The sequence below is a fragment of the Lithobates pipiens genome, unplaced genomic scaffold (assembly GCF_037356315.1).
Source record: "Lithobates pipiens isolate NorthernLeopardFrog02 unplaced genomic scaffold, aLitPip1_a1.2 Scaffold_19, whole genome shotgun sequence".
NCBI classification, from domain to species: domain Eukaryota; kingdom Metazoa; phylum Chordata; class Amphibia; order Anura; family Ranidae; genus Lithobates; species Lithobates pipiens.
The window spans coordinates 125,437,547-125,462,114 of NW_027507764.1; the positions used below are offsets into that span (position 1 = coordinate 125,437,547).

The window sequence follows — 24,568 nt, forward strand, 5'->3', positions numbered from 1 at the left end:
TAATGCAATCTATGCATTACGATAAGAAGCCTTCTCTGTGCGGCAGCAGCCCCAGCACCCCCCCTAATACTTATCTGAGGTCTCTCTAGCTCCAGCGGTGCCGTAGGAATGTCTCGGCCATCCGAGACTCCCCTCCTCATTGGCTGAGACAGCAGTGCGGCACCATTTCCTACCGCTGCTGTCAACCAAAGTCATTTAGCCAATGAGAATAGAAAGAGGGCATGGCCGGGCCGCAGCTCTGTGTCTGAATAGAGGAGGGGCCAGGAGAGCCAAAGAAGGACCCGAGTAGAGGAGGATCTGGGCTGCTGTGTGCAAATTAACTGCAACAGAGCAGGTAAGTATAACATGTTTGTTATTTTTACTTTAAAACAAAAATGAGACTTTACAATCACTTTAATGGAGGACAAAAGTTTACCCTAATCAAATATAGAAAATCATATCTTACTTTTTCATTGGACTCAGCTGGTTTAATTCTTTTGTGGCAATTTTGCTAGGTAGAGGCAAGATGGTTTTTCCAGACAGAAGTCCTTTCACTATGAGTATATTGTTCTTCAGCGTCTCCACGTGAAGCTTTATGTCTTGTGAAATGACACTGGCTGGGGCCTTGGGATGCTTCTGGGAAAGGGCAGGCACCAAAACCTGATGGAAAAACGATATGAGTTATACAACCAAACATCTTCTAGAGCACAAATACACTTCCAGATATTAATAGATATTATATCTAAAGCAAAATATTTTTTTTCACCATATACAAATATAGGAGGATAAATCTCCCTAGCAAGGACACAGAAAGCATTAAAAACATGACAGGGATTCTAACCCTTCCTTACACTTCGAAAAAAAAAAAAATAATAATTTGCTTTCAGACATACTTTAACTTTCATCCCTTAAAGAAAGGATACTGTAACTAATTAGATTTCAAAATAAATCAACAACATGGAGTCGAAATTAATTGTTTTGGATCATTTTATAATATGTATTGGACATTTTTCTGTGTTGCCATTAAAGCAATTCTAGACAACAAATAGAGTTGTTATTAAAACTCCACTTAGGCCTTGTGTACACTGTAGCTGCGAAACAGAAGTCTTTTGTGGTATTTGTGGACGAGGCTCTTTATCCTCTCCGATGGTAAAGCTCCCCATTCCTCTTGGCAAAAAGCCTCCAGTTCCTGGAAATTATTGGGCTGTCTTGCATGAACTGCACGTTTGAGATCTCCCCAGAGTGGCTCAATGATATCGAGGTCAGGAGACTGAGATGGCCACTCCAGAACCTTCACTTTATTCTGTTGTAGCCAATGACGGGTCAATGTGGCTTTGTGTTTTGGATCAATGTCATGTTGGAATGTCCAAGTATGTCCCATGCAGAGCTTCCTGGCTGATGAATGCAAATTTTCCTCCAGTATTTTTTGATAACATACTGCATTCATCTTGCCATCAATTTTGACCAAATTTCCTGTGCCTTTTTAGCGCACACATCCCTAAAACATCCGTGATTCACCTGCGTGTTTCACAGTATTAATGGTGTACCATTTATAATAGGCCTTGTTGACTCCTCTCCAAATGTAGCATTTATGGTTGTGTCCAAAACGCTAAATTTTGGTCTCATCGCTCCAAATGTCTTTGTGCCAGAAGATTTGAGGCTTGTCTCTGTGCTGTTTGGTGTATTGTAAGCGGGATACTTTGTGGCATTTGCTTAGTAATGGCTTTCTTCTGGCGACTAGACCATGAGCCCATCTTTCTTTAAGTGCCTCCTTATAGTGAATCTAGAAACAGCCACACCACATGTTTTCAGAAAATCATGTATTTCACCTGAAGTTATTTGTGGGTTTTTCTTTGCAGCCCGAACAAATTTTCCTGGCAGTTGTGGCTGAATCTTTAGTTGGTCTACCTGGTTTCAACAGAACCCCTCATTTTCCACTTCTTCATTAGAGTTTGAACACTGCTGATTGACATTCTCATTTCCTTGGATATCTTTTTATATCCCTTTCCTGTTTTATACAGATCAACTACCTTTTCCCGCAGATCCTTTGACAATTCTTTTGCTTTCCCCATGACTCAGAATCCAGAAATGTCAGTGCAGCACTGGATGAAAGATGCAAGGGTCTGTTAGGAGTCCAGAAACTCACTGACCTTTGAGGCCAGGTTCAAACTGGTATGACACGACAGTCGTACGACTGTGGATCCAACTTTGCCCTGCTACCTGAAGTCCGACATCAGCCCGACTTCAATGAATGGGGATCCGACTTTGATCCTGACAATGCAGGCACTTTGTGTCTGGTATGAATCTTTAGGGGGAACTCCACGGCAAATAAAAAAAAAAAAAAAAAAAACACCAGCATGAGTTACCCCTCCAAGACCATACCAGGCCCTTCAGTCTGGCATGGGTTTTAAGGGAAACCCCCACGCCGTTTTTTCCATGCCAGGCCTCAGCCCGGCAGGTCAGAAAAGGGGGTGGGGACGAGTGTCCCGTATGACATCATGCCCCAAGAGGTGATGTCCTAAGGGGTGGGGCCTCCGGATGAGGTCACCCGGTGACCCCCCCCCAATGCCAATATAAGTAGTGGCACACCGCGCACCCAGCATTAGAGAGAGAGAGCGCATTGAGTCAACACCGGAAGAATAAAGGGAGAAGACAGCGGAGAAGACCTGGCAAAAGAGTGAGAAGACCGCAGAGAAGACCTGGCAGAGGCAGAAGACAGCGGACAGAGGGAGAAGAACCGTAGAGAGGGCGAGGATACATCAGCAGAGAAGACCCGGACAGGGGAGAAGAACCAGCAGAGGCAGAATAAATCAGCAGGGGAGGCATAGCAACCGGAGAGAGGATAAGAGATCGGAAGCGACGCCGGAGCTGTCTTAATAAATCACTTTAAAAACCTGTGTACGAATCTGGTGGGGCCGCTATCCAGTTGGTTACACTCACAGTAATGATGATGTGACCAGAGACACCCGGGGGTGTGGCTGGGACATGGCGACGAGTGAGGACGCATAGTGCACGAGCTCCAGGCACTCCATCAGTTACAGATTGACCCCTCTAATACGGCTTGAATAAGCGGCATGATTCCGGCTAAACAGAGGGACACTGAAACCTCCAGTAAGGCAGCAAAAATAAGGGATACTCAACCTGAGATTCAGCATTACTTCATGGTCCCACAGAAATGGGGATCCGGGAATAAAATGGCAAATCTAAAAAGGACAGGCTGTGAGATTTCCAAAAGCAGTTGGTGTCATACCTGAAGGAAAAGAGACTGGATAACACAGTGGAGATTTGGTTGTGGTTGCAGATTGAGCAAACCGCTCTATACAGAGATTAGTAACTCCTAGTAACATAGAAGAGGATCTAAAGGAAACTAATACAAGCGCTCCCAACGAGGACAGACAAAGAGGCTCTTATTCACAAGGTTGAGGACGCTCATCGTATGGAAATACAGCAGGTGCAGATGGAGGTACAATCACTAGCAGACCGCCTAACAGCAGATGAGGTAACAACTATCTCCCTGGAAGAGAGAGAGTAGTTATGTTGGAGAGAGAGAAGGGGCGTATTCAGAAACGGTGGCGACATTACAGCTTCGGATCGAAGACCCCGAGGACCGCAGCCGCCACAGTAATTTGCGGCTCTGAGGTATTCCAGAAGCCGCGGACCAGGAGAACCTCCAGGACAAGGTAATGGCTATTTTCCATAAAGTTTTGGATGGCAGGATACAAGCCAATATGGATCTGGACAGCGTACATAGGGCAATGGGTCCTAAATCCTTAGAACCTCAACGCCCCGTGACATAATCTGCTGCCTTCACCGATTTAGACACAAGGAGAGTATACTCTGGAAAGCTTGGGAGGCAGGTATAATTGAATTTGACAGGACATCTTAAAATATTACATGACCTGTCCTGAGCTATACTACAACGCTCTGCTCCGCCCAGTATTGGACAGAGTGCGTCAGGAGGGCTGCACATATCGGTGGAGGTATCCATTAGTAGTAACAATAAGGAAGGGTCTGTGTCAGACTTCACGTACCTGACTGATGAGCCCGAGATAGCAGGGGAAGGCCTCCATTATGTGTCTGGCTCGCAGCCCCTGGTAGTATGGACAGGAAGCACGGGAGCGCAGAGTGGTATGAGAGCCTGGTGGGTTACTGCAGGAGGAGAGGCCCAAAGGTCTTGATGCAGATGGGTCGGTGATCTCCAGGCAGCTGGACGCTGGCAGCGGATGCAGAGCAGGAGCTGAATAGGCAAGTCCAGTCACAGGTACAGTCAGCAACAGACAGGCAGTGCAGTACAAGGGGTCAAGCAAGTTCAAAGTCCGGGTCACAGGCAGGGTTGCCAACAGGCGGGTAGCGCGGTACAGAGGAGCAGGCAGGTTCAAGGTCAAAGACAATCCGGGGTCGAAGGCAGGCAGAAGACAGGATAATCCGAAGGTCAAGCCGGGTAGTCAGGAGATCAGATGCTTCAAGCGAGGTAACAGGTACTAGGAAACAGGGAGCTGCAGATCGGATAGTACCGTGCACAGTGTAGGGAAAACCTAAATAGGCTGATTGGCGCCAAGCGACATGTACGTGCCGACGCACACCCATGCGCGCACATGCGCACGCACATGCGCACGCACATGCGCACTCACACGCACCCATGCACAGGCGCATGCCAGCGTGCACCGGCACACCCCAGAGCGCCCAGTACCACGTCCGCTCTGAGCACTTCCCTGACAGTCGGTCTACATTCACTCTCAGGTCACAAAGCAACCTTTTTCCTTTTTAAAAGTGGAACCTTTTGTGGTTCTGAACTGGCTGCAACCATTATCACAGACAAAAAGTCACAGGGGAGCTAAGGCCTCATAGAGAAATGCTCCTATGGACCAATTGGAGATCAGGACCAGAACAAGAATAGGACTTTTTTAGAATTGGAAGAACATTTAAATGTGGTGGACTTAAGGATATATAAACCCGCTCCATCCAATTTTTTTTTCTCTCTCCTCTCCCCTTTGTTTTATCTTATTTTTTCTTTTTTTGTCTTGTCTGGGGGACTACTGATCTTAAAGGAGCCATCCCAGTTCTCGACTCATGAGTATTTCCCTAACTAAAGGATGTAAATAAAGACAATATTCCTGTTTCTCAAGTTCTTTTTTTACCTTATCTAGACTTGATATGGCCCTAGTTAACAGTGAGGCCCTGGCTTTGATGGGCAATATAGAATATGGTCCAAGGGGGATATCTGACCACTCCCCTTTAACGCTGACGGTTACTATTATGAAAAAGCTCCACTCTAGTGAATGTAAAATTGATCCCTCCTGGTTGGAGGCCCCAATTACCCTTGAAGAGCTGTGTGGTGCTGTGGCTGGGATGCCAAATTCCAAGTCACCAGGCCCTGATGGGCTACCAATCGGAATATATAAACGGTATGGCGAGATTTTACTGCCAGAATTATTGAAGACTTTGTGTCAGGCCTTATCCGCTGGGATTCTGCCCCTCTTAATGACAGAAGCCACCATAGTGGTTATCCCCAAGGAAGGAAAAGATCTTATGGATCCCTCCCCATATCGTTTGATTTCGCTATTATGCACGGATGTAAAAATCTTGGCAAAAATCTTGGCAACACGTCTAAACAGATGTATCCACAAGCTTATCCATTCTGACCAGTCGGGATTTATTCCGACTAGGTCTACTAGTATTAATATACGAAGAACTTATTTGAATATTCAGATTCCAGTGGACAATAGCGGCTCCAGGGCCATTTTGGCACTGGATGCAGCTAAGGCATTTGACAGCCTTGAGTGGGATTATCTGTTTAGAGTGCTTGCAATGTTTGGGTTTGGACCAAATTTCATCAATTGGGTGAAATTACTTTACACCAACCCTAGAGCGAAAATTAAAATTAATAATGAGCACTCCAACGTGTTTCAGTTAGAACGAGGTACGAGACAGGGGTGCCCCCTGTCTCCTTTACTCTTTGCTCTTGCAATAGAGTCGTTGGCCATTGCTACTAGAGCTAACTTAGATATACAGGGTTTTGGGGGGGGGGTTAGAGGAGGATAAGATAGCATTGTTTGCCGACTAGGTTTTGTTCTTCCTAGGAGACGTTCAAACCTCACTAAAAGCTGCGATAAGCATGGTTGGAGAGTTTGGTCAAATTTCTGGATTGGTCATCAATTGGGATAAATCGGCTTTACTTCGGATAGACACACAAGCCAGTTGTATACCACATGATATTCCCAACCTAATGGTGGTAGAAAAATTGAGTATTTGGGGGTTTGGATTGCCAGTGATGTAAATCTGTATCTCAAGGATAATTTAGCCGCTCTACTGCTGAAGCTGAAATACAAGGCAGACATTTGTAGCCGCCTCCCTCTATCGGTGGCAGGATGCTGTAGTCTTGTTAAGATGATATGGCTGCCCCAGATTCTATATCTTCTCCATAATGCCCCACTATGGATAGGTCTGAAGTGGTTTAAGAGAATAGAATCTTTTATTTAGAGATCTAATTTGGAGAAGAGGGCAGTCCAGGATCTGCTTGCGGACGTTGCAGCTGCCGCTAGGGGAGGGGGGGGTGGCGATTCCACATCCCAAACTTTACTTTTTGGCGTCCCAGCTACAGCACCTAGCAGGGGGAGAACTATCAAATAGGGGTAACCCCAGTGGCAGGTTGATGATAGGATGCCCACATAACACACTCATTTAGGCTTTAGAGGCAAACTCATTCGCCATACGTTATCCAACGATAAATCAAATTGTTAAACTTTGGCAAACAATGAAGGCCATACTAGGATATCAGGGGGTATCAGAACTGGCTCCCCTATGGGACAATAGGAACTTAGCTGAGTTAGCTAAAATTGAAAGATCTAGGGAATGGGTGAATCAAGGTATCAATCGATTGAGTCAATTATTTGCAGGTAATGTTATAAAATCATTTGCCAATTTGAAGCAGGAATTCACCTTGTCCAATAGCTCGTTTTATAAATACCTCCAAGTCAGGCATGCAGTCCAGACACAATTTGGATCTCAAATAGTGCAGTGGACACAAATTCCTATTTTGACACAAATAATGTCCTTGGTGTCGTCCAAGGGGGTAATTTCTCAACTGTATGCCAGACTTGGGGATAGAATTATAGATCGTGGCGGTCCGTCCAAGAACAGGAAAAACTGGGATTGTGATGTGGGGCCATTGTCTACTGTGGAATGGGACCATATTCTTAAACAGGGAACATTCATTTCAATCTCCCCCTCGCAGAAAGTATCACATCTCTATTTTTTATCGAGTATATTATACTCCTAAGAAAATGTTTAAACTGGGATGGCGGGATATGACCAGTGGCCCAGATGTGGGTCACCTGGTGATTTTATCCATATGCTCTGGAAGTGTCCGAAGTTATTCAGATACTGGACGAATATTATAGATGAGATCAATAAAGTCTTTAAGATAGCATTAGAAACGACGGTCAAGACCTGCCTCCTGGGTTTAATTGAGGGGTGTAATGCCCCCGAAAGATACTGTTGAACCAGTTTTAAGGTACCTATTTCAAGCAAGAAAGCTGATCGCCCAACATTGGCAGTCGCAGCTGCCCCTGCTAGTCGAGACTTGGTTAGCGAGAGTAAACTCAACAATAGGTAACGAGAGAGTGTGGGCAATTATAACAAGTTTCCAAGAATGTGGGGACCTTGGTTGGAGCCATAGGCTGAGAGGAGGCTTTAGTACTGACTATAAATATTTAATATGTTCCCTCCATCTGAACTTTTTCCCCCAAAAGTGTGTGTGTTGACTGCGCTAACCCCTATATTATATATCTTAGAACCAGAATATACACCACTGAGAAAAATGTATATATATATATATATATTATATATATATATATATATATACACACATACATACATACATACATACATACATACATACATACACACACACACACACACTAGTGATAATCAATATATCTATACATTACACCTGTGTCTCTAGCTCTTATTTAACTCATACACCAATGTCACCATTAGCATTAGATTTAAATGATACAAAAGAAATAAACAAACAAATGAATGTTCAGTGTTTCTGCTGGTATAGATGAACCAGCATTTAGTGAATCCCCCTTCCAGATTCTCTGCTGTATATTAAATTACTACAATCCGCCTATTCCTTGCATCCGTGATTCTGTGTATTTCATATCCACCAATACCACCATAAGAATTGGCCACTCACCAGATATTAATATAGAAAATGCCTTTGGTTCATTGTTAGGGCTAACCGCTCCACTCAGGTCTATGCTGCTCCCAGCTTACAGCTTAAACAATATCCCCCTGTCATGCTGCTCTTCTATCTGCACACACACACAAGATCCAATCATCTTCACAGCTGCCATTTTGACGCGAAAAAACGGCACTGAACATTAAATTTGTTTATTTATTTATTTTGTATCATATAAACCTAACACTAATGGTGACATTGGATGTATGAGTTATATATGAGATAAAGACACGGGTGTACTGCATATGTATGTTGATTTTAGTATCACTAGTGTGAATGTATATGAATATATACATTTTTCTCAGTGGTGTATATTTTGCTTCTACGATAAATAATATAGGGTTTAGTGCAGTCAACACACACTTCTTTTCCTTTTTTTGCACAGGTTTTTTACTTTAAGTAGAACCATATTTGACTGCAGCAAACCGTACGAACTTTCACATTGATTTTGTAGTGGTGGGGTTGCTCCACAAAATTTGGTAGTCTAATTGAAAAAAAATTTTTTGCGCCGGTAGACACATTTGAAAATTTGAAAAAAACACAAATTTAAATGAACGGACCAGTCCCTGGGGCATTTAGGGACCTCCATTCCTGCAGACTGAGCTGATTAAAATAAAGCGCCCACAGTGCCAGTAGTGAGTGCCCACCAGTGCCAGCAAACAGTACCCATTAGTGATGCCAGTCAGTGCTGGTCATCACTGCTGCCCATCAGTGCCGACTATCTGTGTCCACCAATGCCACCTATTTGTGCCCATTAGTGCCACCCACCAGTGCCCAAACGTGCAGCATATTCATACCTCCTCATCAGTGTCACCTAATCAGTGCCCATAAGTGCTGCCTCATCGGTGCCGCCTCATCAGCACCCACCAGTGAAGGAGAAAAATTACTTATTTGCTAAATTTACTGACAGAAACAAAGAAAAAAAACTTTTTTTTTTTCAAAATTTTTAGTCTTTTTTTTTTGTTTAACCACTTGCTTACTGGGCACTTAAACCCCCCTCAGTCCCAGACCAATTTTCAGCTTTCAGTGCTGATGCACTTTGAATGACAATTGCGCGGCCATACAACACTGTACCCAAATGAAATTTTTATCATTTTTTTCCCACAAATAGAGCTTTCTTTTGGTGGTATTTGATTACAGCTGGGAGTTTTATTTTTTGCTAAACAAACAAAAAAATAAAAATCATGTTTAATAGTTTGTTATAAAATTTTGCAAACAGGTCATTTTTCTCCTTCACTGAAGTGCGCTGATGAGGCGGCACTGATAGGCTGCACTGGTGGGCACTGATAGGCTGCACTGGTGGGCACTGATAGGCATAGTTAAGGCGGCACTAATAGGCACAGATAAGGCGGCACCGATGGGCACAGATAAGGCGGCACTGATGGGCAAAGATGGGCACAGATAAGATGGCACGGATGGGTGGCACAGATGGGTGGCACGGATGGGTGGCACGGATGGGTGGCACGGATGGGTGGCACGGATGGGTGGCACGGATGGGTGGCACGGATGGGTGGCACGGATGGGTGGCACTAAGGAGCACTGATAGGTACCACTGATAGATGGGACTGATGGGCACTGATAGGTGGCACTGATAGGTGGCTCTGATAGGTGGCACTGCTAGATGACACTGATGGGCACGGATATGTGGCACTGGGGTGCAGCACCTTTGTTGAGGCAGATTGTGGGCACTTCTGGGTGGCACTGTGGGCACTGCTGGGTGGCACTGTGGGCACTGCTGGGTGGCACTGACGGGGGGCACTTATTTTTTAATTGTGTTTAGTGATGAGGGGGCAGGTGGGCACTGGCAGGGGGCAGGTGGGCACTGGCAGGGCTGGCCGTGATCGGGACTGATGTCCCGATCACGGCCGCCGGTGATCGGCTCTTTTTTTTTCTCCTCGCGCTGTCAGCGCGAGGAGGAATAATAGCCGATTACCGGCTCCGTTATATCACATGATCAGCTGTCATTGGCTGACAGCTGATTACGTGATAAGGGGTCGGGATCGACCCCTTGCTCGGATCGGTGATCAGGCGAGTCTCATAGACTCGCCGATCACAGAGCGCGCTGCGTGCGCCCCTCAGGGGGCACGCAGGCCGCTCGTGCACGGGACTACGTCAATAGACGTAGTCCCAGCAAAGGAGATCCGCGCTGTAGCCGTCATTTGGCTATAGCGTGGGTCTCAAGTGGTTAATAGGAAAAGATAAAAAAAAATGTAAGGGATTTAAAAGAAAACTCTATTTGTGTGAAGAAAATTATAAAAATGTCAGTGCTTTACAGTGTAGCATGACCGCGCAAATGTCATTCAAAGTGCGACAGCGCTGAGAGCTGAAAACTGGTCTGGGCAGGAAGGGGGTGTAAGTGCCCTGTATTGAAGTAGTTAAAAAGAGTAAATACAGTTTATTGATAATAAATGGCTTCAGCCAAACACTAACCATGAGTGAAAACATTTTTTTTTGTGCTCGTCATCTATTTTGGATAATTTTTTTTTTTTCTAATGCAAAGATTTTAACAAACTAACCAGCTTACTCAATAAGGCACTGCAAAAAGCAATGATATTATGTAAATTGCTGCAACCCTTAGCAACCAGTCCGAACTCATCTTTCGTGTTAAATAAAAAAAGTAATCTGAAACCCGGTTGTTATTAGTAGTGATAGTTTGTACATTATCACTAATCCTCTCATTTCCCAAGGTAATAAGCTTTAAAAAAATTTAACAAAAAAGAGTGCATTCAATAGACAAAACACAGTAACACACAGCAACAAGATTTTATCTTTTGTTAGTCTGATTACAGTAAAATCTGTTTACTGCACTTTGCAGGTAGTGTCACTCATTAAATGAAAGGAGGAGATTTCGTTTTTAGAGATTTAGTTTTTAGTTAGATTTAGGGGAATAGTCACATGGCTAATCCTGTAAGTGGCCATTATGAAGTTCACTGTGGAAATCAATAAATAACTGGAATCTAGGAGGCTTTTGGTCTGTCCAATTAGGCTTCATTCACACAGACATAAAAATGTTACTGATGTTATTACACGTGTTTTCTAGAAGAAAAGTTTATGTACAATGGATATATAGATATAGATATAGTTTTTTTTTTTTGTTTGTTTTTTTATCCAACAAAAAGTTTTTAGTAGAAAAGATTGGTATACTTGCGCCGCACGTCCACCTATCCCTTCCAAAAAACTTTTTTTGAACATACATGCCATCACTCCCCAGGGTCCCCGGGCCTCATTTCGGCCATTTATGCCTCCCTGAATGGTCGCCCGCCATCGGCACCCCTCTCTTATATGACTCAATGGGAAAAGGACCTTCAGGCCCCAGTAGACCCAGAGGATTGGAACAGAGCCTGGCACACGGTCGCCAAATGCTCATTTAACACAAATACCCTAGAGGCCGCATATAAAGTAATGTTCCGATGGTATTGGGTACCTGCCCGCACGGCTCGGGCATTCCCTGGGAGTACTGACAGATGCTTCCGCAACTGTGGACAGCGAGGTGATGTCATGCACACATGGTGGGCTTGCCCAAGGTTGGTGGGGTTCTGGTCTAGGATTTTTGGCTTACTGCAGACACTCTTTCATCTAATGATTCAAAGGGACGCTAGGCTAGCTCTCCTACATTGCCCGGTTCCTGGCCTGCGCGGCCCTCAACAGAAGCTGGCTACCTATCTGTTTATAGCGGCCAAGCGGACCATTGCCCAAGCCTGCAAGTCACAACGGGTAGATTTTCAAGGGGTTAAGACACGCATGACTGCTATGTTACTTCAGGAACGTATGTCCAGTATTGTCCATGATTCTCATGCTAAATTTCTAAAGATCTGGGAGCCGTGGATCTCTTATGAGTTCCCCACGCTCCAAGCGGCATGCCTGGGCTTGGTCTAAATTCCCCTGGCAGGGTCCGAGCCCGAGCTTCCCCCCTTCCTTTCCTCCCCCTTTTTTTCTCTTTACCCTTCTTTCTTCTGTTCCCTATCTCTCTTCACTCTCCTTAGTAATCTCTCCCATTGCTAATAAAAACTGCTGCCACCCATGGACGGGGGTAGTAGGAACAGGGCTTACTCGCAGGAAATGATAAAGGAACGAGTTGTTTGGTACTGAACCAGTCTAGATTCCATCTCTTGCTCATCTCCCTTCCTTATCTTGAGTTTACTAGAAATATATTGTGATGGTTAGCCCTTTGGGTTTGTATTCATGATTAGTGGCCCCTGCGAGGGCTCACAAGGAGTTGATTGTAATCTCTTGTTTATTACTGTTTATTCAAAAATTCTCAATAAACATATTGAAACAGAAAATATTGGTATACAATCAGTAACAACACATTTTAGGGAACAGTGCATTGCATCCACATCACACAAGATACATCAATAAGAAACATCAGGCATTTGCATTCCAACTTTTACATCAACCCCAACTTACTGGTCTTTAAACAGCATTAATACAAGTAATCTATCCATGATCAGATCCATCGGGGCAAGCCCAGGAACATCCAATCACTGTGCCTATAGTATTTAAGTGAACTTCCCCTATGTTGGCATATGAGCTTCTCCATACACAATATCTCCATTATATTGACAATCCATTCCCTGGTCATTGGGGGGACTCAGATTTCCAATGAATGATAATTTCCAGGCCTGATATAGAACTCTGTGAATAACTTCTCTAGTATACAAATTCCCAATCGTATTCTTCCAAAAACACCCAACAGACAGGCTTATTGGTCTAGAGGCAGTGAGACCTTAAGCACTGAATTAACAGTATCCACCACTACTGCCCATTAAGTGTGCAGTTTGGGGTAACGCCATAAGAGATTAATAAGATCTCCATGATCATGTTTACAATGTGTGCATGTGGACTCCGGCTGCAGGTTCATCAACTGGAGTCTGAGGTGTATAGTATATCTGCAACAATATGTACAGCTGAGTCAGCCTTTGTGAAACATTCAGTGAGAAAGAGCGCACTGCCTGAAACACCTCCTCCCACTGCTCCCCGTCCTGCTGGCCCACAACCATCTCCCACTTTTCCCGGTTTCTCAAGGGATGCTTTTTCAAATAGGATTGTAGTAATATTGCATAGCATTGTGATATGAAACCCTTAGATGATTCAGCTTCCCTGATGAGACCAAACACTGGGATCAGGGATAAATGCCATTCCGAGGACATACTCTGCACTGTGACAGCATGTTGAAGTTGTATATAGTAAAACTGCATTGAAGTAGGTAGATTGTACTCTGTCTGCAGAGCCGCAAAGGTCCTAAGCATCCCATTCTGGAATATCTGCTTAAGGTGTGTAATCCTGTATGCTTTCCACCTAGCCCCAGATTGCAGCTTGGCTAATCCAGTATAAGTGGCTTTTAGCCAAATAGAACTGTAGTCACTGTAGCCATCCGCCCTCTGGAGGTATTTGGATTTGTTCCACACCTTCTGCATGAGACTATAGGTTGGTAATTTTTTATGTGGCTTTGTAAAGGCCTGAGCCTCCAAAGCCATTGGAATAGGTCCTCTACACACAGTATGAAGCATTACCCCAAGTGAAGAAATATACCCCTTGTGCCCTGCTTTCCTGTCAGCCCTGAAGGTACCAATGAGATGTTGCAGTTGTGCTGCCAGGTAGTATAACCAAGGGTTGGGCAAAGCCAACCCGCCGTCATCCTTGGGTCTCTGTAGGTGTTCTAACTTTATCCTGGGGGGTTTATCATTCCATATAAGGGTACTGAAGATAGTATTCACCATTCTTAAAATCTTCAAAAAGGTATAACCACTGGGGCATTGTGGAGGAAATAAAGAAGTTGTGGCATGAGTATCATCTTAAATAAAGTTTATTTTTCCCTGCCACCGATAGGCAAATGGCATTCCAAGTTTTAACCTCGTCTCTAAACCTTTGAGAGAGAGGGGAAATATTTAGATGGCTAAAATCCAGTGGGTTCGAGGTAACCTGAATCCCCAAATATTTGAAGGATGTAGTAATGGGTACTGGGCACGCAGATGCCACCGGTTGTAAGGCATCTATCCACTATCAATAAGGCTGATTTTGACCAGTTTATTCTCAGTCCTGAGAAGTCACCAAATTTTGTAATAGTTGCCATGGCCTTCTGCAAGGAAACATCTCTGTCACCCGACATGAGCAGCAAGTCATTGGCATATAACATCACCTTTTCCTGCAGAGTGCCATAGCAAAAGCCCACAATTTGTGAATTAGCCCTAATCCCAATGGACAGCATTTCAATAGCCAATGCAAAAAGAAGAGGGGACAACGGGCATCCCTGCCTAGTCCCCCTTCTTAATACAAAAATATGGGACAGATTGCCAAAGGCTTGAATAGCAGCCTGTGGTTGATTGTACAGAAGGCCCATCCATGAGATATATGTAGCACTGAACCTGAATTTACAATACTGCCCACAAGTAGTTCCAGTCAGTGTGGTCAAATGTCTTTGTGGCATCTAGTGATAGCAGAGCCCCGCTACCAGCATTGTCCACTGCAGACTGTAGATTCAGGAATAAATGTCTTAGGTCAATGGCTGTTGATTTATTAGGCATGCAACCAACCTGATCATTATGTACCAGAGAGGTGATAACTCCATTCAGCCGAATTGCTAAAACCTTTGCCAGTTACTTGATGTCGCACTGCAGCAACAAAATAGGTCGGTAAGAACCCGGGTCTACAGGATCCTTTCCTGGCTTGAGAAGAAGAATGATGTTTGCTTTTGACATGGAGGGTGGAAGAGCTCCACACTCCAGGGACTGATTGAAAAGTTTTAGCAAACGTGGTAGCAAAACCCCAGAATATTGTTTATTTCTATGGTGATCCCATCCTCGCCCGGCAACTTTCAATTAGGAAAGGATCCGATAGCCCCCTGGAGTTCCTCTATAATAAGTGGAGCCTCCAACCCCTCCCGCTGGCCCGCCGTCAGTCCAGGGAAGGCTATATTGTGAAGGTAAAGGTCAAAGTCTTCCTAGGCATAAGTAGTATCGGGATTTGTAATAGCCAGCAAACTCCTGCATAATCAATTCAGGTGAACTAAGGGACCTGCAAGTGACTTTATCGCACCTATGGCTAGGGATCTTTGGTGTGAGTTGGCAATCCTTGCCAACAGGCGCCCTGTTTTCTCTCCCTCCTCAAAAAATTTCTGTCTTGAAAAAAGAATCTCTTCTTCTCTTCCGAGAAGGAGAGCAAATGCTCATAGGCAAATTGGGCAGCCTGCCAAGCCTCATTAGCAGAGTCAGAGGGATCGGTAAGGTACTGTTGTTCCAATGCTTGAACCCGAGATTCCACTTCGGCCTTCAGAGCGGAGGATGCATGTTTTACCTTATTTCCGCTATCAGTAGACCCATCAGGTAAGCTTTAAAAATATCTCGCATGCTCCTCGCCATCACCATAGGGGAAGTAAACAACTTCAACCAGAATGCATTCAATTTTAGTGGGGATTTAGGTAGTGTAACTGGCTGGGATACCGTTCTGTGTGCCACCAAGGGGAAGTGATCAGACACACTTCAGGGTCTTTATATCAAATCAGAGACAAAACAGGAGCATGCTCAAGCTGCCCGACCCAAGGTCAATTCTAGACAGACTATCATGAGTTTTACAAAAACCATGTAAAATTGTTTGACATTAGGGTTTCTGTGTCTTCAGATATCCACCCAGCCCACCTCTTGCAACAACCTCACTAAGGGAGTACCCCTGGAGAGGGCAAAGGGACTAGCGGCCAGATGTCTAACCAAAGCTAGATTTAGACCACAATTAAAGTCCTAGCAATGGCACAATTGGTCTACCATACACATATGAAATCAGGAGCTGTAGTACAGCTTCTGTAAAGGGTGGAGGAATGTATACACATGCCAATATACACATCAAAGAGCCAAGGCGACAGTGGATAAAAATAAAACAACCTTCCAGGCCAACTTTACTGTCAAACTCCTGGTAATCCAGGCACCGTGAATCAACACACTGACCCCCCTGGAGTAAGAGGTATGTGTAGAGTGGTGTGCTTTCCCCACCCAGGAGTATCTTAACAATTCACCGTCTCTGCTGTTAAATGGGTTTCCTGAAAACGAAATGTCCCAGTGTTAAATTTTTTAAGACACATAAAGATCATAGTAGGTTTGAGAATAGAATGGATTCCCCTGATATTCCATGATACTATGGGTACCTTTGCCATGGAACATGGCAAGTCAGTAATAGAGTAGGTTATGCAGAGGTAAATAAAAAGTACCATTCAGATATGCAAGGCTGCAGAGGCCTTATGAAGCTTTTGTTCTGTTGAACCACATCTTTTCCTCTGTTGAGAATGCTGGAAGAACCCCAGCTGAAGAAAAAAACGTCTCTCAAAAACCATAAACAAAACTTGCCAATAGGCGGTAAACACTGCCAACGGGGCAGAATTAGTTGTTATGCAAACACTCGCTTGCAACTCGAGCATTGTCAGAGAATGTAGATCAAACATAGTAGTGGTGTAGCTCTCATCTTGATCTGCAAAATTATTATGTCCCTCAGCCAGAGAACATCTGTGTAACAAGTGGGTTGGAGTCCCAGGTATATACCCTAAGCATTAAAGATAGGTTATGACTTTAGGTAGCAAACAGTGGAGCCAGGAATCTGGGTCAATCTTCCTCTTCCCCATGCCCTCGCTGCTTTAGGGCCTGCTCATTATGATCCAGCCACGTTGAAGCATCTTTTGGCAACTCAAAAAAGTGTGCTTGGCCTTTCACAGTAACCCTGAGCTTGGCAGGATTCAGCATAGCATAAAAGACAATTGTAGGAGCCACAGCAAACTTAGCCCTGCATCTCTGCACCTCCGCAGAAGGACACCCTGGTGCCATTATGTTAAATGTTAGCTTGTTCCTGTGGCAGTCACAGCAATATTTCTCTGTCACAATAGTGAAGTAATTTCGCCAATATGGATCTGGACGGACCCCCCAGTTGTGGCGGGTGAGTTGACACACTGAGCACGTTCCACTGCAAATAAGGGCGAGAAGACATTTTTTGCCAGATACTTCAAGTAACCAATTCTCCACAAAAGCTGTGGGGTCCTTGCCTTCCACTCTTTCAGGGAGACCCATAATGCACACATTATTTCATCTGAGATGATTCTCCACGTCTTCTGCTCTATCATTAGCTTCCTTTGCCATCTGGTATGCAGAGTTGGTATCTCGTGCTATAGGAGGTAGTTGGTCTTCCATTTCACTGACTCTACTTTCCACAACCATGGTTCTCTCCCAGTTTTTTTGCAAATCCTGTCTCAGCAGCAACACATCCTCCCTTAAGCCCCCAAACTGCTCTTTCAAAGTGTTCACAGATGCAGTACAGTTGTTCACCGCCCTGAGTATGTCTGCTAGTGTGGGCTGAGTCATATCATGATTGTCTGAGCTGTGCTAGGTCAGGGCCATAGGCTCTGCCTGATCATCCTCTTCCTACTCATGGTTAACGGCTAAGATGGTCGCCCGTGCCTGCACACCAGAATGATTTTGTACAGTGTCCATAGGGAGAGCCGTCTGTTCAGTCTCCAGCAGCCCAGATAACTTCTGGGCATAATATAGCATGTCCCTGGGGATGTCCTTAGGGCCGGTTCACACTGCAGGCGATGCGAGGCGACACCGACTTGCCTCGCCGCGACCTGCCGCGACCTCAGCGGCAACTTGCAGATGACTTCTGTATAGAAGTCAATGCAAGTCGCCCCGAGATCGCCCGAAAGTAGTACAGGAACCTTTTTTCTGAGTCGGAGCGACTCGAGTCGCTCCTCTCAGAACGGTTCCATTGTACAGAACGGGGGCGACTTGTAAGATAGCGGCGAGGCGAGTCGTGTCGCCTCGCATCGCCCGCAGTGTGAACCGGCCCTTATCCTGGGTCTTTGGTGGCTTTTTTGCGATTTGGATCCCAAGTCTTTTATCCTATCAGTGCCACAAGGAGTCCCTTTTACAGTGAATACAGTGGCGCCATCTTGGAATTCGGGACCCACAGCTTCAGTCCGTTCTCTACGGATCATACCCCTAGTGCAGAGGGGCAGCCACAGTGATCCCAGGATCGGTGTCCAGCTGCATATAGCGTTAAAGAAATGGTACGTGGGCTGGGGGAGGATCAATCATGGATCATCAGCGGGAGCTGTGGGAGATGTGCCCTCTCACATGCTGGTCCTGGCCACGCCCCCCCATATAGATATGTTTAAATGCGTTAAGACGTGTGAAAATGTGTGCGTACATCATTTGTTTTTATGAAAATGTATTTTTCTCCTTTGTGTAGACTTAATATACGTACATACAAATGCATATACAGTGCCTTAAAAAAGTATTCATACCCCTTTAAAGTTTCCATATTTTGTCATGTTACAACCAAAAAACATAAATGTATTTTATTGGGTTTTTATGAAATAATGATAAATTATTTTCAAAATAGTTTACAAATAAATATCTGAAAAGTGTGGCATGCATTTGTATTCAGCCCCCCTGAGTCACTACTTTGCAGAACAACCTTTTACTGCAATTACAAGTCTTTTTGGGTATGTCTCTACCAGCTTTGCATATCCAGAGAGTGACATTTTTCCCCATTCTTTGAAAAATAGCTCAAGCTCTGTCAGATTGGATGGAGAGTGTCTGTGAACAGCTATTTTCAAGTCTTGCCACAGATTCTCAATTGGATTTATGTCTGGACTTTGACTGGACCATACTAACACATGCATATGATTTGATCTACACCATTCCATTGTACAGTATCTCACAAAAATGAGTACACCCCTCACATTTTTGTAAATATTTTATTAAATCTTTTCATGTGACAACACTGAAGAAATTACACTCTGCTACAATGTAAAGTAGGGAGTGTACGGCTTGTAAAAACAGTGTAAATTTGCTGTCCCCTCAAAATAATTCAACACACAGCGTAATGTCTAAACCGCTGGTAACAAAAGTGAGTACACCCCTAAGTGAAAATGTCCAAATTGGTCCCAATTAGCCATTTTCCCTCCTTGTTAGCGTTATAAGATCTCAGGTGTAAATGGGGAGCCGGTGTGTTAAATTTAGTGTTATCACTCTCACTCTCTCATACTGGTCACTGGAAGTACAACATGGCACCTCATGGCAAAGAACTCTCTAAAGGATCTGAAAAAAAAAAAAAAAAGTATTGTTGCTCTACATAAAGATGACCTAGGGCAGTGATGGCAAACCTTGGCACCCCAGATGTTTTGAAACTACATTTCCCATGATGCTCATGCACTCTGCAGTGTAGTTGAGCATCATGGGAAACGTTGTTCCAAAACATCTGGAGTGCGAAGGTTCGCCATCACCGACCTAGGGCTATAAAGAAGATTGCCAAAACCCTGAAACTGAGCTGCAGCATGGTGGCCAAGACCATACAGTGGTTTAACAGGACAGGTTCCACTCAGAACAGGCTTCGCCATGGTCCACCAAAGAAGTTGAGTGCACGTGCCCATCGTTATATCCAGAGGTTGTGTCTGGGAAATGGACATATGAGTGCTGCCAGTTTTGCTGCTGAGGTTGAAGGGGTGGGGGGATCAGCCTGTCAGTACTCAGACCATATGCCGCACAGAGCATCAAATTGGTCTGCATGGCTGTCATCCCAGAAGGAAGCTTCTTTTAAAGATGATGCACAAGAAAGTCTACAGCTTGCTAAAGAAAAGCAGACTAAGGACATAGGTTACTGGAACAATGTCCTGTGGTCTGATGAGACCAAGATAAAACATATCTGGTTCAGATGGTGTCAAGCGTGTGTGGAGGCAACCAGGTGAGGAGTACAAACACAATTGTCTCTTTGGGTCTTTGGGTACAAAGGTCTCTAACATCCCTGCTGGAAGGTGAACCCCGCCCCAGTCTCAAGTCTTTTGCAGACTCTAACAGGTTTTCTTCCAAGATCGCCCTGTATTTGACTTCATCCATCTTCCCATCCACTCTTACCAGCTTCCCTGTCCCTGCTGAATGTGGTTTTCAGGGTCATGTGCAGTGTTAGTTTTCCGCCACACATACCGTTTTACTTTTAGGCCAAAAAGTTCAATTTTGGTCTCACCTGACTAGAGCACCTTCCCTCCACATGTTTGCTGTGTCCCCCACACAGCTTCTCGCAAACTGGAAACGGGACTTCTTTCTTTCAACAATGGTTTTCTTCTTGCCACTCTTCCATAAACGCCAGATTTGTGGAGTGCATGACTAATAGTTGTTCGGTGGACAGATTCTCCCACCTGAGCTGTGGATCTCTGCAGCTCCTCCAGAGTTAACCTGGGCCTCTTGACTATCTCTTTGATCAATGCTCTCCTTGCCTGGCCTGTCAGTTTAGGTGCACGGCCATGTCTTGGTAGATCTGCAGTTGTTGGTGCTCCGTGAGATGTTAAAAGCTTGGGATATTTTATTTTTATAACCTAACCCTGCTTTAAAATTCTTCATAACTTTATCCCTGACCTGTGTGGTGTGTTCCTTGGCTTTCATGGTGCTGTTTGATCACTAAGGTTCTCTAACAAACCCCTGAGGGCTTCACAGAACAGCTGTATTTATACTGCAATTAAATTACACACAGGCTCTATTTTTCTAAAATTAGGTGACTTCTGAAGGCAATTGGTTCCACTAGATTTTAGTTAAGGGTATCAGAGTAAAGGGGCATGAATACAAATGCACACCACACATTTCAGATATTTATTTGTAAAAAAAAATTGAAAATCATTTATCATTTTCCTTCCACTTCACAATTAAATGGCACTTTGTGTTGGTCTATCACATAAAATCCCAATACAATAAAATACATTTATGTCTTTGGTTGTAACATGACAAAATGTGTAAAATTTCAAGGGGTATGAATACTTTTTCAAGGCACTGTATATGCGTTGATATTAGGGTTGCAGCCTATGCACGAGTATCGCCGATACCCGATACCGATGCATACAAAAGAATGCAGGCATTCATTAGTTGTTAAGGGGCGGGGCCGCCATGTCCTTAACAACCAATGACGTTTCTGCTGTCAGTGGGGATTCCCCTTCCCCGCAGTGGACTTGACCCAGCTCCGCCCCCTGCCGCTCCAGCTCTGCCCCTCCCCTTAGCTTTTCTGTCCTCTGGCGATGTGCTTCTCCTCCTCGGGCGGCTGCGGGGTGACAGATCTGCCTGCCTGGTGAGTAGTGTGTTCTGCACAGAGCCAGAGAACTTCTTGGAGGGGGAGGGCAGGTCTGCTGGGTATTGTAATGCAGCGATTTGGTTCCCAAATACCCTCCTTCCCCTGCCCCCAGACTCCTTTCCGATCAAAACAATAACCCCCCTCCCCACCCTAAACAATAACACCCCTCCCCCCTCTCCACCCAAAACAATAACCCCCCTCCCTGCCCTCCACCCTAAACAATAACACCCCTCTCCGCCCAAAACAATAACCCCCTCCCCTCCACCCTAAACAATAACCCCCACTCCACCAAAAAAAGTTAACATTATAAAAAAGTAAAAAAAATTTTAAAAATAGGTATTGGTAATGGCAAGTACTTGAGTAAAAGTACCAGTACTCGTACTCAGTCTTAAAAAACTGGTGCAATCCTAGTTGAAATGTTCTTGGATGCAGATTTTTGGATTCGGTGTTACAGATCTGAGAGCGGCTCATACTTACACACCTGTGTGGATGGTTCAAATGAAAACAATGTAGCTATTTATGTTTTTTTTTTTAAAATAGCATAAGCCAGTTAAGCTTTTTTAAATTTTACATTGAAAATTAGAGGGTGTGCAATCATTTACAGCACACAATTTGTGTCAATCATGAAAATGAGGGAATATGGTGAATCCAGCTCATTTGCAGATGCAGCAAAGTAATGTGCGATTTCAACACCATAGCAACCTTATGTGCTTACTGGCTTTTGAATTTATGTCTAATGGCTTACAAGGGTCAATAGGAGTATTTGAATAAGCCAGTCCCCTCATTACAAAAGGTTGCATTCCCAACAGCCTACTGACAATGTGATAGGGAACGCATAGGAAGTGCAGCTAATGAAGTTCATAGGGACAGATGTTCTAATGAAGAAGGGAAGAGGCCAATGGACTCTGAAACACGACTGAAATAGTAGAAAGATGACATACGATCGTTTTTTTCCCCCCTTTCTCAATTCATGAGGCCCTAAATAGCCAAGATAGTACAAATACCCCCCAAATTACCCCTTTGTATAAAGTAGACAGAAATATATAATTAAAAAAAAAAAAATTTCACACAAAGTTGCCATTTTACCAGCGTTATAGCCGCTACCAATAGTCACTGTGCTCCCCCTTCGGGAGAACACAATAGCTCCACAGGAGGAATTCCCGCATCAACACTAATTGAGCAGTTCCTTCCTGCAACCCAGAGTTGTAGTGATTAGGGACACTGTGAATGGACTGTGGCGATTAGGGATACTGACTGCTGACATGGTGATTAGGGACACTGAGTGGTGTGGCGGAGATTAGGGATACTGACTGACAGCACTGTTCTGGTGACATTGTACTGCTGTGGCGGTGATCAGAGATAATCGCTGGCATCAATGACATACAGTGATATAAGAGCAGTCAGCCATTGTACATGATCACCACCACAGCTGTACAATGTCACTATCAGGGCCGTCTTTAACGCAGGGCAAAAGGGGCAGCTGCTTTGGGCGCATTCGTTGTGGGGCCCAAAGCAGCTACCCCTTGAGCCCACACTGCCTGCAAATAGTTGATAAGTGGATTTGGGAGGGCCCAAGAAAATATTTGCCCAGGGTCCAAACAATATTAAAGATGGCCCTGGACACTACAGTGACACTGCATTTGCTCTGGTGTATACTTCAGCTTTAAACAAGCCTTCATTCATCTGCCTATCTGCTTGTAATATGAAGTATTATAAGATCTCCAACAATAATCTAAAACCAGATTTCAGTCCGTTTCCAGCAGCTTTTTCACCTGGTGATCCTGCCAGTAAGTCAGGAGCATGTACACTGATTTTATTTTATTTATGTAAAACCTTTATTCCAAAAGGAGTGTTGAAAACAGTGAAAACAGAGGAAGAAAGCCTAAAAAATTGCAGCCAGCACAACTAAAATGACTGGTAAGCTGCAAAATGTTACATTTGAGAATTTGGATTTAATAATGCTTTAAAGTGGTTGTAAACCCTTACAACCAACTTTGACCTACAGGTAAGCCTAGATTAAGGCTTACCTGTAGGTCCAAGAAATATCTCCTAAACCTACACGGTTTAGGAGATATTTGCCGAAAGACATGTGCCGTAGACAGCGGCGCGCAGGTGCGCTGAGCGCGCCGCGGTCAACGGTGATATTTCGCGACGTTATCGCGGCTTCGCCGAATGACAGCGGCGGAGCAGCGAGACCCACCATGAAGATGGATGCGCCGGACTACAGGGGACAGCGGTAACTTCGCTGGCTCCTGTGTCAGGTAAGTGACACATAATGGACTACTATGCGATGCATAGTAGTCCATTATGCTTTACCTTTGCAGGGAATCAAAGAGGAAGTAATCTCATCAGGGTTTACTTCCTCTTTAAGTGTCTCTGTTTTCTGTGAAATGTAAAAATCTATTTCTCTACAGTGCTTATAACTACAGAGGTGAATTATGGCTTGTTTTAATGTGCTTTTTCAAATGTTTGGGATATGGTATTCATTTACTGTGAATAGTTTGTCCCCAGGTTCACTTTAATTTGAGTACATTAACAAAGTTCTGCACCCTGGGTAGCATTAGAAGTTCACCGCCCAGTTTATTTGTTGTTTCGAGTTGCTTCTTATACGTACATTAAAAAAAAAAAAAATTATAGTATATTTCCACAGTTTGAGCCCTTGATTTGTACTGTAACTCACAGGCTGTATCTAGAATATCAATTTCAGAAAGGCTGCTGCAGATATAGTCGAAGCGATTTTTCATTTATCTTATAAAGATATGCCTGTATGAAACAATCAGATGAGCAAATATTTGCTCTGGGTTCAGCATCTATTATGAAACTTTGAGTAATACCAAGGGGAGATGTGTTCCTGGAGAGGATTGTTGTGTGTACCATTCACAACTAGGATTTCCACACACTTGTTTATTTGGCTGTCTTAGTAACAGATGAGAGTCAACGCTAGACTATTGCGACACCAACAGCTGGTAATAAAATACCCCTATTAATATTGGACACAGGCACAGTCATAACCCACTTCAATGCAAGTGCCTCAGTAATAAATGTAATTACAGATAACAAATCCAATATTTACATCATAGATAGACTAAGATGATAATTAATAAAATGATAGCTGAGGAATTTAATATAAAATAAAAAATGAACACAGTTAATTCCTTAGTTTTACATTGGACCAGTTTTCATTACTGTGAAACTGTAAACCTCCAATTAAAGATTAAATGTTTGCTGGTGCAAGAAGCATAATATGAAGTTGTG

General features: G+C 44.1%; 1 protein-coding gene across 1 annotated transcript in view; it reads right to left on the reverse strand.

Moving 5' to 3' along the window:
* Positions 1–24,568, reverse strand: part of DNAH11 (dynein axonemal heavy chain 11) — a 404,290-nt gene that overhangs the window by 355,460 nt on the left and 24,262 nt on the right. The window contains exon 4 of the mRNA XM_077491239.1: positions 446–639. Coding sequence (XP_077347365.1) covers positions 446–639 — 194 coding nt within the window. The remainder of the gene's footprint in view (positions 1–445; positions 640–24,568) is intronic.